The 13946-nt window shown below is 42.5% G+C and overlaps 2 protein-coding genes across 4 annotated transcripts in view; both read right to left on the reverse strand.

Moving 5' to 3' along the window:
• Positions 1-219: 219 nt before the first annotated feature.
• LOC103457885 (uncharacterized) lies at positions 220-8621 on the reverse strand. 2 transcript variants are annotated; one of them, XM_008398348.3, is made up of 7 exons: positions 7609-8621; positions 3570-3773; positions 2457-2586; positions 1839-1919; positions 1403-1437; positions 1231-1257; positions 220-962 (listed from the first exon to the last, which is right to left on the reverse strand). In XM_008398348.3, the coding sequence occupies exons 1-7, from the start codon at positions 7748-7750 to the stop codon at positions 688-690; spliced, it is 894 nt and encodes a 297-aa protein (XP_008396570.1). In that variant the 5' UTR covers positions 7751-8621; the 3' UTR covers positions 220-687. The 2 variants fall into 2 exon arrangements, with proteins under 2 accessions (XP_008396570.1, XP_017157779.1); XM_017302290.2 differs by lacking the exon at positions 7609-8621 and adding an exon at positions 4223-5653.
• An 895-nt stretch (positions 8622-9516) lies between these two features.
• The window catches only part of LOC103457884 (bromo adjacent homology domain-containing 1 protein), a 41698-nt gene continuing 37268 nt past the window's right edge, over positions 9517-13946 (reverse strand). For both annotated transcript variants that reach the window (XM_008398346.3, XM_008398347.3), the window contains exon 7: positions 9517-13911. In XM_008398346.3, the coding sequence (XP_008396568.1) occupies positions 13722-13911 (190 nt within the window). In that variant the 3' untranslated portion in view covers positions 9517-13721. The remainder of the gene's footprint in view (positions 13912-13946) is intronic.

Raw genomic sequence — 13946 nt, forward strand, 5'->3', positions numbered from 1 at the left:
GGAAACTCTTTCTCCTTTACTCGTCCTTTGCTTTCATTCGGCTGAGCATATGTAACTTTGTATAACTTCCAAAGGACATATCGGCTTGTTCAGCTGGCTATTGTACTGAACAGTCCTGCTTTAAAAGTCATCAGATATGCATTGAGAGGCTTTTCTTTTCTGTTTAAGAAGTTGAGTCACTTTGACACATTTTAATCAGGCTCTCTATGAGACACCTCACACAGAGACCAACACTTTTTATTGTCTTTTCTGAGTGAGAACAGACATTTTCAGGTGGAAACTAACATCAAACACGCGGAAAAAAAGACATTGGCGCACACAGATAATCCAGTCGTCTTGACAATAAATTGTTTCCTCGTGTACGTCACTGAGAGTGCTCTCATGGAGGAGGCAGAAGTTCAGGAAAACGATGCACAGATCAAAGCACATGAGCAGTGAAGCTATCGCTAGGATGTGGTATGCAGGGAAACTAAAGGCAGAAAAATGTTCAAAAGAAATAAACATAAATCACAATACTTGATGTGGTTAGATGGGATAGTTACAGGTAAGTGGTTTGGTGAGCCTCTTTAGGAGTTTTATGAATTCAGTTGCAGGGAGATTGCCATAAAATTAGTCGCAGATTTTGAAAACTGAAATCTCTAACCAGCGTGAACTTCTTTCAAGACGAGTGAGGAGTGTCCGTCTGCGTCAGTAGCAAATCTGAAAGTACTGGCTGGGCGACTTGACCGGGCTGATGTAGCTGGACATTTCCTGCGCTGAGCTCTGTCCCGTTACGGTTTTCTGGAGGTTCAAGGTGAAGGACGGGGTTGACCTCTTCTTTTGCGACTGGCCGCCCCTTTTGGTCAGCGGGGGCCCGGGGCCGGCCACAGGCCCCCTGTAGGCGGGCACCGCAGACGCCGACTTGGCCTCCTCAGAAGACCCAGTCTTTCTTGCGAGAGGGCTCAGATAGATCTGCATAGTCACTAAGTGAAGTGGTGAAATGTGGCGAGGAGGCCCAGAGAACGGACAGAGGTTTGGGATGAAAAAGAAGGAGTTCCAGGGGATGAAAGAGAGAAAATGGGGAAGAAGAGAGACAGAAATGGATGCAAGAAATGGGGTGATGGTGCACACAGTTATGGTATGATGTGACCAAAAAAATGAAAAACAAAAAGAAAAGCTCACACACAGTTCTGTTGACTACGACGTTTTCTTCTAAACTAAAGTCTTTTTGCTCCAAGAGACAAAGCCTACCTTTGCAATGTGTCACCCGCCTTGTTCCTGCACCAAAACGCCACAAAAAACAGAAACGTCGTTAATTCTGTGACATGTCTTTTGAGTCAATTCTTCTTCTATTTGTCCATCGGCGCTGTCATTTTATTGACATTTCTTTTTTTCCTGATCAGATAGTCAAGTGTTTTCTTACCTACGCTCACAGCAGGCTCACTGGATTGGTTGCTTCTGGTGTTTTTAACATAGAAAAAACGAGGAATAGAAGAGAAAATTAGGGAAAAGAACTGAGAATATCAGAAAAAAAAACTGATTGAAGATTGTCTCACAGACACGTATGTTATAGAAAGAGACAACAAGAACAAATTTAAGAAGAGGGAAGAAAATGGTGGGCAGAAAACGATGCAAAGTTTCCTAAATAGTTTTTTCAAGAAACAATGTATCCTTTTCCTCCCTTTTCACAATTGAACGCTACTTTGACTTGGTCTAAAATCCTAACAAAATGCACTGAGGTTTCTGGGTGCAACCTGACAAAGTATAGGAAAGTTTAAGTATTGCGCACGTTTAAGTGCAAAGACATATTTGGCTGCAACTCAAATTACATGACCTCACAACGACTGATACTCTCTTACTCTTCAGGAACTTTCTTGCAGACCGAGGCTGCGGACGCGGGCCGCGGCTTGGTGATCTTACACGGACTGTCCTTCACACCGCTGGAGAGAACAGAAAGAAAAGTCCATCAGAAAAGAAGTGACGTGAAATCCCAAGAAGAGGGGATGAAATCAATTTGTGGTTGCTAATAAGTTTTTTTTCTCCCTCTCTTTTTTTCTTCCATCATAATTAGACACTAAAAGCCTTAATTGAGTGGAGATTTACCTCTCTCTGTGTAATTATTCCAGAACAGCACAGATACAGCGACAGCAGATTAAGGTACCGCGGAGAGAGGCCATCAGGCTTTTCTGACTAACACTATCTAATGTCAGTATCGCTTGAAAGGTAATTGAGAGGAAGAGGTTGCTGCTTGGAATTAAAGGCCAGGGTAGGGGATAATCACCGAGCCTCCGTGTGCGGTGTCTCTGAGATAATGAAGGGTGTCTGCTGATTGCACCTTCCATAATGAAGAACGAAGCCTCACTCTGATTGGGGCGCTTTCGAATCAGTTATGTATGTTGCAGCTTCCTCTCTCTGCTCTAATTGTGTTCATCATCTGCATCATGCAGCTCTGAAGGGGAGGAAATGAGCAGCTTTACCTCAGTGGTGGCGGCGCGGGGCTGTAATTCCTCGCCGTGGCGCTGGAGGGCACTGTGGAGCTCTTTTTGAGGGAAGCGGAGCTGGAAGTCGACATGGTTCTGGGGGGCAAAGCCAGGGAGACGGGCCTGGCTGCGGAGACACGGACACACAATTATTCATCACAGGTCATCAGTGACGAGTAATTATTCACTTTTCGATTTCAAATTAAAAGGTGAATAGTCTGCAGGTATGAATAGCATGTAAAAACAGAAATTTAGAAGAGACCTCAAGTGCAAATGTACAACATAAAAAAAATGATACAGTACACTTCTTAAAAATGAGTGATGAAAAGAAATTTGCAACTGAGAAAAATGTTACAACATGTCCATGTGTATTTTGTGCATAAAAAAGAACAAGAAATGACAACAAAAAAAAAAGTGAAAAAACATCTCTAGTGTGTCATATTTCAAAAATGATGCCTGGATAAGTTTGGCAAACATAAGTCGATTGATTTAAATGTGAATTAGTTTCAGTTTTCAACTTTCTCCCAATTAGTTACAATCATTACTATTGATTATCAGTGTTTATTGCAGCAGCATAGAGAAACATTGTTTTAGAGAAACAATAGAACTTTGCTCAAACTTTAATACTATTTCTACCATGATCTAGTTACAAATACAGACAAAAGTACACATGTTTGCCTCAACATGTATAAACGTCAGCACTTTCGGCACTTTCAGCACTGCACAGGAGGTAAAGAGATGTTGTGTCATATTGTATGTATGGTATGTAGGTTTAAACATTGGTCCTGAACTGCTCCATTGTTTTGGATGAGCAGGGCAATTTGGGGCTTTTATGGAGAGAGGGTCTTAAAGAGACAGGAGTTGAAGTCATGGGTTTTCAATAGTGGACACTTAATATTTCAGGCATGTTTAAAAAAAAAAAAAAGCAGGGAAGAAACACATTCTTTAATCATGAGAAAATGTAGGAATCTTTTTAAAATGGGTTTAATTGCTTGCAAATACATGCTTTAAAAACTAGATCTCTGTGCGGTTCAGTCCCACAACAGTTTGTCAATTTCTGACAACCTTTAGAGCCTTCATCTTAAAGACCAAACACATGTCTCTGCTCACCTTTGGCGCCCGGTGTTTTCCTTCCTGCAGCGGCGGCGGCAGCGGCAGCTGCCTGGTGCTCTTCAGAAATGTTGAGCCTCTTGAGGACGTCAGCCAGCGCCAACTTCAGCAGCTGGATCTCATCCTCCTGCATCTGCATCCTCTGCTCCAGGTAGGTGAGCCGGTCGGCCACGTCCAGGCCGCTGGCTGCCGAGCTGCGGTCGTCTGAGAGGGACCAAGGGAAATCAGGAAGATGAATGCAAGATTGCACGTCCAGAGAGTGTGCAATCTTTAAACTGACTGAATGAGATTCACGCATTTTCCATCATTTGTTATGTCTCGCATAGCAAGACAAGAGAACGACTGCATTAGAAAGAACATTTGAAAGCATGCAAAACGTCTGTTTAACCAAAATAAAAATCAAACTTGCAGAATTTATCCTGGAGACTTTACCAAATGACTTTTCCAAAAAAGATCCATAAGGCGTAAAATCCCTCAATTCAAAATGTCTGTTTGACTAAAATCTGGACAATGATGTCACAAAACATTTGGACCTTAGCGCTGTCAACACTCAGCAGCACGGAAGCAACAATAACATCAAGCATCAAGCAAAATCTCTTTCCGTCGCTGACATTTTTCTGCTACAAATTCCTGCTCAGGTCAGAGTCGGGTACCATATGAGCTGCTGGATGCCGATGAGAAGCTGGGGTATCTCGGCTGACCGCTGGCTCTGTCCTCAACCAGCCCAGATGTCCTTCTCCTCTTCTTCTCCTCTCTCGAACAAACCCTCTCAGTCCTCTGCACTCCTCTGCCGCCCATCAGGTTTCCCTGTTGCTCCTCCATCTTATCGTTTTACCCTCTAAGGTCTCATCTCTCTCACTCCAGTCATGTGGCATTCACAGATTTCTGCGTGTACGGTTTTCAGGTTCCAGCATCCGACTTTCGCTACAGCTAAAAGGAGGGTACTGCCGTCCCGGTGCCTGGCTTACTCTAGGACTCGATGGTGATTTGGTGAGGCTTTAAGCCTCCAGCTCAGGATGTGTGTCTATGAAGGTGGGGGTTGGTAATGCTTAAAAACTAAGAAGTCACCCAATTCGACCTGAATTGTCCCTGCCCTTGAGTACACAGATTTGCATGAGTCTGATTGTGTGTGGTTGTGTGTGTGTATGGTGTGTGTGTATGGGAGTGGAGAGTACAATGTTAATCCCAATCCCAAAGTTAATCTCTTTGACCCCGCCCACACAGATAATCCCATGTCACTATATGAGGGAGGGGCAAAGTAGAAGCATCGGAGCTGGACCTGAAGCTACATTGAGGGATGTAAACAACTTGAGATTTCACATCACAAAGGTTTTTGAAACATTGCGTGGTCATGAAGGGGAGCAACATAAACATTTAGAGCATGTTCTTATTGATTTGGGTAAAAAAAAAAAAAGAACCACAGTTCCTTTTTCAATTATCTGAATCAGAGCTAAGTTTTATCTACAGCTGCTAAACAGCAGCAAATCCACTTTGTCACCAAAGTTCTCAAACTTTGGAACAAAGACCACCTGGTGCTTGGGGTGGTGATTTACAAGATATTTTTCTTATTAATTATTTGCAAACTAAGTACATCTAAATTGTGAAGAGGACAACGTGGTGATCAAACCCAAATTAACTGTATTCCAGTAGTCTGAAGAGCACTCAGGTGGGCCAATTGTCCTGTGATCACACCAACTACTACAATGGTCCCCCCAGTATCCATTAGGCTTAGTAGCTGACAAATAGTTAAAATTCATAAATGTCTTAATAGCTCAGACACCAAATATACACACAGTGGAAGCGGAGTTAGCACAGCTGCTGAATGTAAAATCTTCAGTCTCTTATATTTCCCGGATACAGCCAATCAGCACCACGAAAAAATGATTGGCGCTCCTGGATTGGCTGCTTTGCAAACGCCAGCTGGTAGCAGCCAGGCAGCTTTGCACCACGCATTTTCGTTCAAACATTTAAAAATATGCGCTACAACACAGGTGCAGGCTTCTAACAGGTGAATCTGAGCAGCAAATATGTGATACAGAATCATAGCAATTTATGTCTCCAGTGTAAATTAATTATTATTATTATTATTATTATTATTATTATTATTATTATTAATCTGTACCGCACCTAAGACAAAGTTTTATAATATCCATCCATCCATTTTCTTCCGCTTATCCGGGGGGGGGCAGCAGCTTCAGAAGGGAGGCCCAGACTTCCCTCTCCCCAGCCAACTCCTCCAGCTCCTCCGGGGGAACCCCAAGGCGCTTTACGAAGCTTTATAATATCAGCTTCGTAAAACGTGAATCTTTCAGTCAATTAACTAAAAAATATCAGCTTGTCAACATTAATGTAACGCAGGCTTGTAGTAAGAATATTTTCTTGGTAGTTTTTGAAAAATGTTTGTATTTACCAAGGTGGTACTTGCTATAAAAAAGTTTGACATTATTAAACAGAAAGTTTAGTTTGATAAAAACTACATAATTCGGTCAGCGACGCCCTGAAGGTTGTTAGCCAAAGTAGCTATTTGATGTTTAAACAGAAAGCTGAATATTAAAACTAAAATAAATAATTGGATACATATTTACAGTAAATGGATAAAACTTCAGATTATTTTAAGAGTGCATGCGTACAACAGTATTAAAGAGATAAATGTTAATTAAATAAAAAACAAAGTTAGTTAAACAGCTAGCTAAAGTTGTTAGCTAAAAATCCGCTGAGATTTCAAGTTTAAAGCAAACATCTAAACTTTGACAAAGTGATACAAGTGGATTTTTTTAAACCAATAAATAATGTGTACATAAAAAATAACACTAGGAATAGCACAATAACACCTGAATAAAGTAATGTGTGCAGAAACAGTCATGGTTCATTGCTAATTGAAGAGATTTAATTACTGTATGAATAATGAGAAATATGAAAAGATAGATGTTAGATCGTGGGATTGGGATTAGAATCCTAAATGTTAGAAGTCTTTCTATCCACCCTCTTTGTGCCTCTTTTTAGACGTAACTTTTTCCTCCCAATAATAATCTGCTGCGTTTGAGGACTTCACGTATAATTACTAAAGCATTCAGCCAGCAGTAATCTGCCTCTCACTGAGGCCTGTGATCCTCTGCTGGCCCGTGATCTCCTGTGTCTGTTCCTACCCTGGCCGTGACTTCATCCTCGTGCCGCGTCCATACTCTCCATATGGGATTGGGATTAGAATAGCACAATAATCCTGCTGCTGTAAAAGAGAATTAGCGAACCCCGTGCTCAAACTCTGCTCTATAACTCAGCAACAAATAGCATATGGTCGGGCTTCTCGGGTGCATTTCCTGCAAACGCAATGCATTTAGGAAGAGATGCATGTAAACATTTGTAGATGTGGGTTTCCTTTAAAAGTGAGTGTTTTAATCCCTGTTTGCAGATGGTGTCATTTAAATGACAGAACATCTGTCTTCCCACATCAGCTCTGCACAAAAACAGACGTTGTAGGCAGCTTTGCAAAAGCATCCTTCATTTATCACTTCACTGATATGCAATTCCTGGATCTTTTAAAGTCATCTCATCTGACACAATTTCTTTGGCTGGGTGTGGCACATGAGACGAGACTTATCACCAACGAATTAAATGCAGAGTATGAAAATGTCAGGAATTTTATGGTTCCTGCTGATATAAATCAATATGCAGGGAACAAATAATACGATTAACCATATTCAGAGTAGAAGTGTTCAATCCTCTCTGTTGAGGACTTGAATTTCAGGAGATTTGACCTTTTTACTTTTCACCTTTTAAAACTCATGTCATTGATTACTCCTTCTTTTATCCCTCTTAAGAATCACAACTGCAATAAACCAACATGAAAACTTCCAGCCACATGCGCGTGCAACTTTTGCAAGTATGAACACGTCGGTTATTTTGCCCTCTTTGACGATCCTAGAAACAAACCAAAGCGACTGATCTCGCGTCCTTCCACGGAGGCGCAGAGGAGGAAGGAACCAAACGTGTTTCATTTATCTGGCGGATCTGAATTCCCTCAAATCCTCTCAGTTTTTACCTGTCATGAAATCAGTGTCGCTGTGATAGCTCTCCTTCAGCGAAGGCGTCCTCAGCAGGCCCTGGGCCGTCTCCTCCATCTGCAGGTTGTGGTCGTCCAGCTCCTCCATGCTGGCGTCCTCTTCTGCTATGATTGCCTGCATGTCCCCGACTGAGGATGCGAGATTATTTTGGTCTGAACTTCCCTGGAGAGTTGATTTACCTTCCCCAGTCCAGCAGTGGTTCCCACCTCCTGCTTCCCCCCTCTCCTCACTGTCACCTAATATCCTGTAAGGAGTATGAGCACAGGGTGATGTCACTCAAAGGACAGATTAAAGACCTGCTAATCCACCTGAAGCTCAAAGGGAGGATAGGAGTGTGCAAGAGTCTTTATTTTCTTAGTAGGTGGAAAATGCTGGTGGGAACGACAAAACAAACTCTCCCATCAAGAGTTCCAGCTGCAAACACACAACTGCCGGTTCAAGGAGGCGCCGAAGGGTCCTGACCTCCGTCCTGAAGAACGGCATTCTTCCGACAGAAAAATGAAACGTGGCAGAGTGAAGCTGGAGAATCTGCTGTTGCATGCAAAGTTTACGACAAGCACACAGTCACACACTCCCCCAAAAAGAGCTTACACAAGGCCGCCATCCGGTGTGGTCAGCCTGGGCCTACTGTAAGGATGACGAGATCCAGAGATTAGGGAGCAGAATTTGATTAATTACAGTCATCAGGAGGACAATAAGCCGGATGTGGTAATTAGACTAACGGGAAAGAAACAGTGCGAGATGAAAAGCTAGATAGGCGATTAGGTTTGCCCCCCACCCTGGTGTGAGACAGGTTTTGTTTTTGTTTTTTTGTGCCTCTTTTGCAGTTTATTGGATTGATTCCTTCTCCAGCAGATGTGTCCGTTTGCTGATGCGTCGAGGCTTTCTGGTCTCACAGAGGAAGTCATAAGTCATAAGAACGAATTAGAAACTTTAAATGAGAAACAAACATGTTCATCTATTGAGTTTAATCCAATAAAGTCTTCGCGTTCTAACACGCTCGCGTCTTCTCATCCGCTGTGATGAATGTCCGTTCTCCCCAGTCATCATTTCTCATCATCAGACTTCCTGATAAGTCAGCTTGCAATCTGTGGTGACAGAAAACGGTTTCGTCGGGAAATATTCCGATAGCACGAGCTTCCAATTTTGACAGTCAGACGATGGCTTACAGTTTTGCCATTCTGCTTTCAATCTTCATATGAAGGATTTAACTGTCAAAGCTTGGGATCTTTGTTTCATCAACCTTTTAAATCTCTTCACCTGTCTGCTGTGTTCCCTGATTTTCATTATTCTGAACTAATGTTCTCTGGGGGAAAAAAAACAACCCTGGGATCTTCAGAGTTTTTACACGATTTTTGTGAAAACCGTGTCTTTGTCCACTTCACAATGATTTCTTTCTTTTAGATATACCTTAATAAAACAGCAACATAAGAGACCAGACATTTTAGTCTGAACATAGAAACGTGTGTTTGGAGCCATCTCAGGCCAAAGGGTGTGTCTAGATGTGTTATTAAGTCTAATTAATGAACTGCTCAGGCTGTTCTTACTGCTCGAAAACTTGGAGGTCAGGAGAGAATTTAACAGCCATCTGGTGCCAATGTCTCACTACTGCCCTCACGTGGACATGATCATTATTACAGCTGATTGGAAGGAAACTTACCCACTTCCTGTTGATATTCACGCTGTGACCTTTGGTTCCCTTTTCTGTCTACATCCACAGTCATGTTCCGATAATTACAAATAGCAGATTTGCTTTTTCAAATAAAAGTAAATTGAATAAACTAAATACAGGTACCATTTGATCTGATCTGCCAAGTTGGCTGTAGGTTAAACAACAAGCAACATGCGATGATTAAAACAAACAAAAAAACCCCGCAGAGTCACCGTTTTCACAAAGGACTTAAATTTTATAAATATTCTCTCAACATTACATTAAATCAGTTGGGATGATATAGTCTATCAAATAAAATAAAATAAAAAAATCCAAGAAATCTTCAGAGAGCATGACAAAGTGACAGTGATCTGATACACATAACTCTTTCTACTCCAAAAATATCTAAACTGTATATCCCACATTTTCCAAATATATCAAAATATATGCCAACAATAAGCATCAATACAGGCCACAGAGAAAGCTGAATCTCACAGGTTGGTCGGGTGCTTTTGTCTAATGGAGTGAACACGCACACACACAGAAGCGCACGCACGCCCAAACACACACACACACAGACCCACACACACCCACACACCTACACGCGCACGCACACACACACACACACACACACACACACACACACACACACACACACACACACACACACACACACACACACACACACATCAGCGAAGGTTACTCAGTGTTTCACATCATAGTTCGCTGAAACTTCTTATTCCTGAGTGCTCGCCCAACCTTGTTGCCATGGAAATAAGGACACAAATGTCTCCATGCAAAAAGCCTGTGGCTGATTAGGTTACTGAATGACAGCAGGCTATCTAAGTCCATGCGTTTTGCAAGGCTGGCCAGCACTTGGGAGGGAAACACATGGCTGTCTGAGCTTTCCTCGGCTGCTTTTCCAGGAAGTGCCTGCATCTGGCTGGCGAATAGATAAGGGACGTTGGTGTGACAGCATCTGTAATCTTGCTTTGCCTGACCTCTAGGGGGCAAAAAGACATCTTTATGATTAATGATTAAGCTAGCATTAGCTTAAAAGCTAATTCTCACTTAAAAGCTAAAGCTGACTTGCTAAGTGGAGTTAATGCTAGCCATCCAGCTAGCGAAAGCCAACATGATAATGATACAATTTATGCTAACGTTAGGATAATGTTTCCTCTATCCACCAATTGACCTGAACAAGACAGACAAGGGCAACCGTTTTGAAATACTGTCAGCCTACATCCAATAATACTTTCCATCTTTCGCAAGTGACCAGGGTTTCTGGTTTCAGCTTAGGACCTCAGAGGAACTTCCTGTCCCCTGTTTGTCTCGTTTTGACTACAGCTTGTCAGTGAAAGCTCAGGTGACCCTTCTCCCAAACTACACGCTAGTTCAGGATCAACGCAGAGCGGATTTGTTGAAGATCGCAAGATATGAACCGCTTCTAACATTTACAGAACCTCAGTTAGGAAAAACTCCCAACCTGTCCCGTTAAGGTCGGTCTGGTTTCGGGAACCAAATGGAGGTCCTCCAGAGCGAAGGTGCTTTCGGAGAAAATTGCTCAGGTCTCAATGAAGCTAACCTATGGTTACATTTCTGCTATTAAGATTACAAATAAACAAAAAAACTGCTTTCTATCCTGAAGCACAAATACGCAGGATCTACATAATTAGTCCCAAATAACTTAAAACTGACATCTTAATATATTCAATTGTTTTCTCCATTTAAATATACTTTAAATATAATTATTACAGATCTTGGAAGGGAAAATAATAATTTCTACACTGTGCATTGGCTGTCTGCTTGTTTAAAGATTGCCCGGTGCTGGCTGGGGTTCAGATATGTTCTCCTTATATTTCTCTTTCGTTTGGTCAAACATCGACTCTAGACCGACCTGATATCTACTGAAAAAAAAGAAAAGAAAAGCAAAGCATATACTTTGTCAAGATTTCTTAAGTTCATTCTTCAAAAATAGTAATTCTAAAAAATATATTGCATGTGCCATCTTAGCAAATCGACATAATAAAATATTCTTTAGGAGGAGGAGAAATTGTAAAGTAAGGAGAATATATAGACATATCTATTTCCTTTTTGAAGATTCCAGCGGGGTAGAGATTGGGATGTAGGGTTTGATTTAGTTTTGAGTCAGGATTGATGCGCTTCAAATAGAAGAGGGAGAGAGGAGATAAAGATGGCTTCAGAGAGTGGGGATCTTTTACAGCTGGAACTCGAACGCACGCAGACGGGGAATAAAGTCGCAGGTTTGGAGGCAATGAGAGGGCGCGTGGTTTGTAATCGGCAAAAGCTTCATCTGAAAGCCTGGGACACCCCACACCTTCAGTCCTATCACAGTGCTACGATTGCCTGCACAGCAATTCAGGCCTGAATCCCGAAGCCTCCTGCACATCTAGCCACATTAACAGTGTGGATACATACATAAATATATACCGAGTATTTATAGGACTATATGTGAGGGGAAAAAGAAAAAGGAATGACTCTAGATCCATACCGATTTCATCCAGTACGAAGAGCGTCAAGTTACAATATGGCAAACATGTCTGCCGACTCGTCTCTGCTCATCAAAACGAATAGTTTGCACAATAATGTCTACTTCGCAATAAAAACGGCAACAAATGCGCTACACTAAGCCCCGTCGCTCACATCCCGCCAACGCCTCAGCAGCTCCGATACGAAACAAAGAGGTGATCGTGTGTTTTCATGAGGGATTGGTTTTAGTGCAACAAAACGTGGGGACAAGTGCTGACGACGAGACGGAGGTTCGGGGCGCTCATCCTCTGGTTCGAACTGGACGGGCTGCGGGGGTTAAGAATCAGGCGAGAGTTGGCGACATGAAAACTGTCCTAAACACGGAGACTTGAAAGGAACTGAAATACAGCACGCTGCAAAAGTGTTTGCAAATTTTACGTCTCGTCACAACCACAAACTTAGATGTGCTTAACGCTGATTTTAAGTGGAAGACCAACACGCAGTAGAGCCAAATAAGTCAAATTTATCTCACAATAGAAATCTCAAAAGGTGACAGTTTGTATTCACCGCCCTGCAACAAACTGCTTTCAGAACACATCTGGTTGAACTGAAAGTTACCCAATCCACAAACGAAGGAAGGAAGGAAAAGTGACAAAAAAAAAAAAAAAAACATTAGCAAACATTAAGGAGTAAGTGCTCTGGTTAGATTAATTTAAAATGAAGCTTTTTAGAATATTTCAAAAACACTTTGTGTTAAAAATTGCATTATATTCACTGTTGAACACAGTAGTGGAAGCATCATAATAAGCAAAAACAATACATGCCAAAATATTTAATCTGATTTTAGTTCGTAAAAAAAACACAATTTACATGACAGCTTTTCTACTACGTGCAACTTTGTGTTGGTCTAACGCATTAAAACCTGCATAAACATTAAAATCCACGGTTGTAACACCGTGGATTTTAAGTGGGACACGCTGATTTTAAGTGATTGCTTAAGGGGAATGAATACTTTTGAGAGGTACTGTTTCTGCTTTCTGGTCTCTTATATTAAGTGCATAAAGTCAAAACATCGGTCTTCATGTGCAACCTGACATCAGCGTGGTCTCGCCATTTACCTCAAATAAGGACAACACCCTTCCTCTTCAGACGGTCGATTAACAAACTCGACTGACTGGGATTTCTTTTCTCACCCTATAAGTAATAATCATATGTTATCAGAAATACACGGTGATCTTTGCCCTCAAGCCCAATCAGTTGCTTGATGTGAAACTGTTTAATTCAGTGCCAGGAAAAAAACAACAAAAAAAAAACGCTCCACTTCCTCTAAAGCTGCTTTCTTACTTGGTTTGATTACCTAAAAGCCTCCTAAATGTCACTATATTTAACCTCAGTGAAAACACTCAACACACAAACACACACACACACACAATGTGTAGAGTCAAATCAGTGGAAAAAGGATGACACTCTCCATTAGCTGCTCTTTCACCCATGCTTGTCGAGCGGTGTTAACGTGGAGCTGACAGGACCGGACTCGCGTTTCCCTGGAAGCGCCGGAGCGGCGTGCCGGACCTTCGCTGTGCCGGCGGCTCTCAAACGGAACAAACATGATTGTTGCGCTAACGTGCTTCAGAGGGGGTAGGGAGGGGACACGGTTTTTCTGGCAGGGAAGGCGAGGTGGGGAAAAATCTGAGCGGATGGATGGAGTTTAGCTCTCTGACAGAGCTGAGATTCCCTATGACATTCTAACTTCTTGGTATGTAACTAAAGGGATCTGTGCTTCATAATGTGTACATGCAGTCACCCCGCTTTTCACACTGATCGCGAACGGGGGTTTAGGTGGAGGTCTTCAGTCTTTCAGCTGCCCCTCCTCTGCGAAGGCGGACGATTGCGACGACTGATTCAAAGGTGCGACGACAGGGGAGAAGAGACGGGGGAGAGGCTCCCGCTCTACTGCAGGTTCTTCAAGATGCGTCCGTATCGGAAGTCGTAGACGTGCCGGCAGAGGTACACCAGCTCGGGGTCGACGTCCGTGGGCACGCAGCGGTGGGAGGGAGGGGCGAAGTCAGGCCGGAAGGGCACCATGCTGGCCCTGCCAGGTGGGGCGCCTTCGGCATGCCGCTTCACCAAGGCACAAAATCTGCAAACGAAACGGTGAGACGAGACGACGTGAAA

Source organism: Poecilia reticulata, chromosome 21, assembly GCF_904066995.2.
Source record: "Poecilia reticulata chromosome 21, P_reticulata-male-v2, whole genome shotgun sequence".
In the NCBI taxonomy this organism is placed as follows: domain Eukaryota; kingdom Metazoa; phylum Chordata; class Actinopteri; order Cyprinodontiformes; family Poeciliidae; genus Poecilia; species Poecilia reticulata.

Bases quoted from the DNA above. Each gene is read 5' to 3' on its own strand.
- LOC103457885 (XM_017302290.2), bottom strand. From the start codon at position 4,391: ATGGAGGAGCAACAGGGAAACCTGATGGGCGGCAGAGGAGTGCAGAGG. The intron at 1,258-1,402 runs GTAAGAAAACAC...GTTTTGGTGCAG, and splicing joins TGAGCCTGCTGTGAGCGTAG to GAACAAGGCGGGTGACACAT. The intron at 963-1,230 runs GTAGGCTTTGTC...CACTTCACTTAG, and splicing joins GCGGGTGACACATTGCAAAG to TGACTATGCAGATCTATCTG.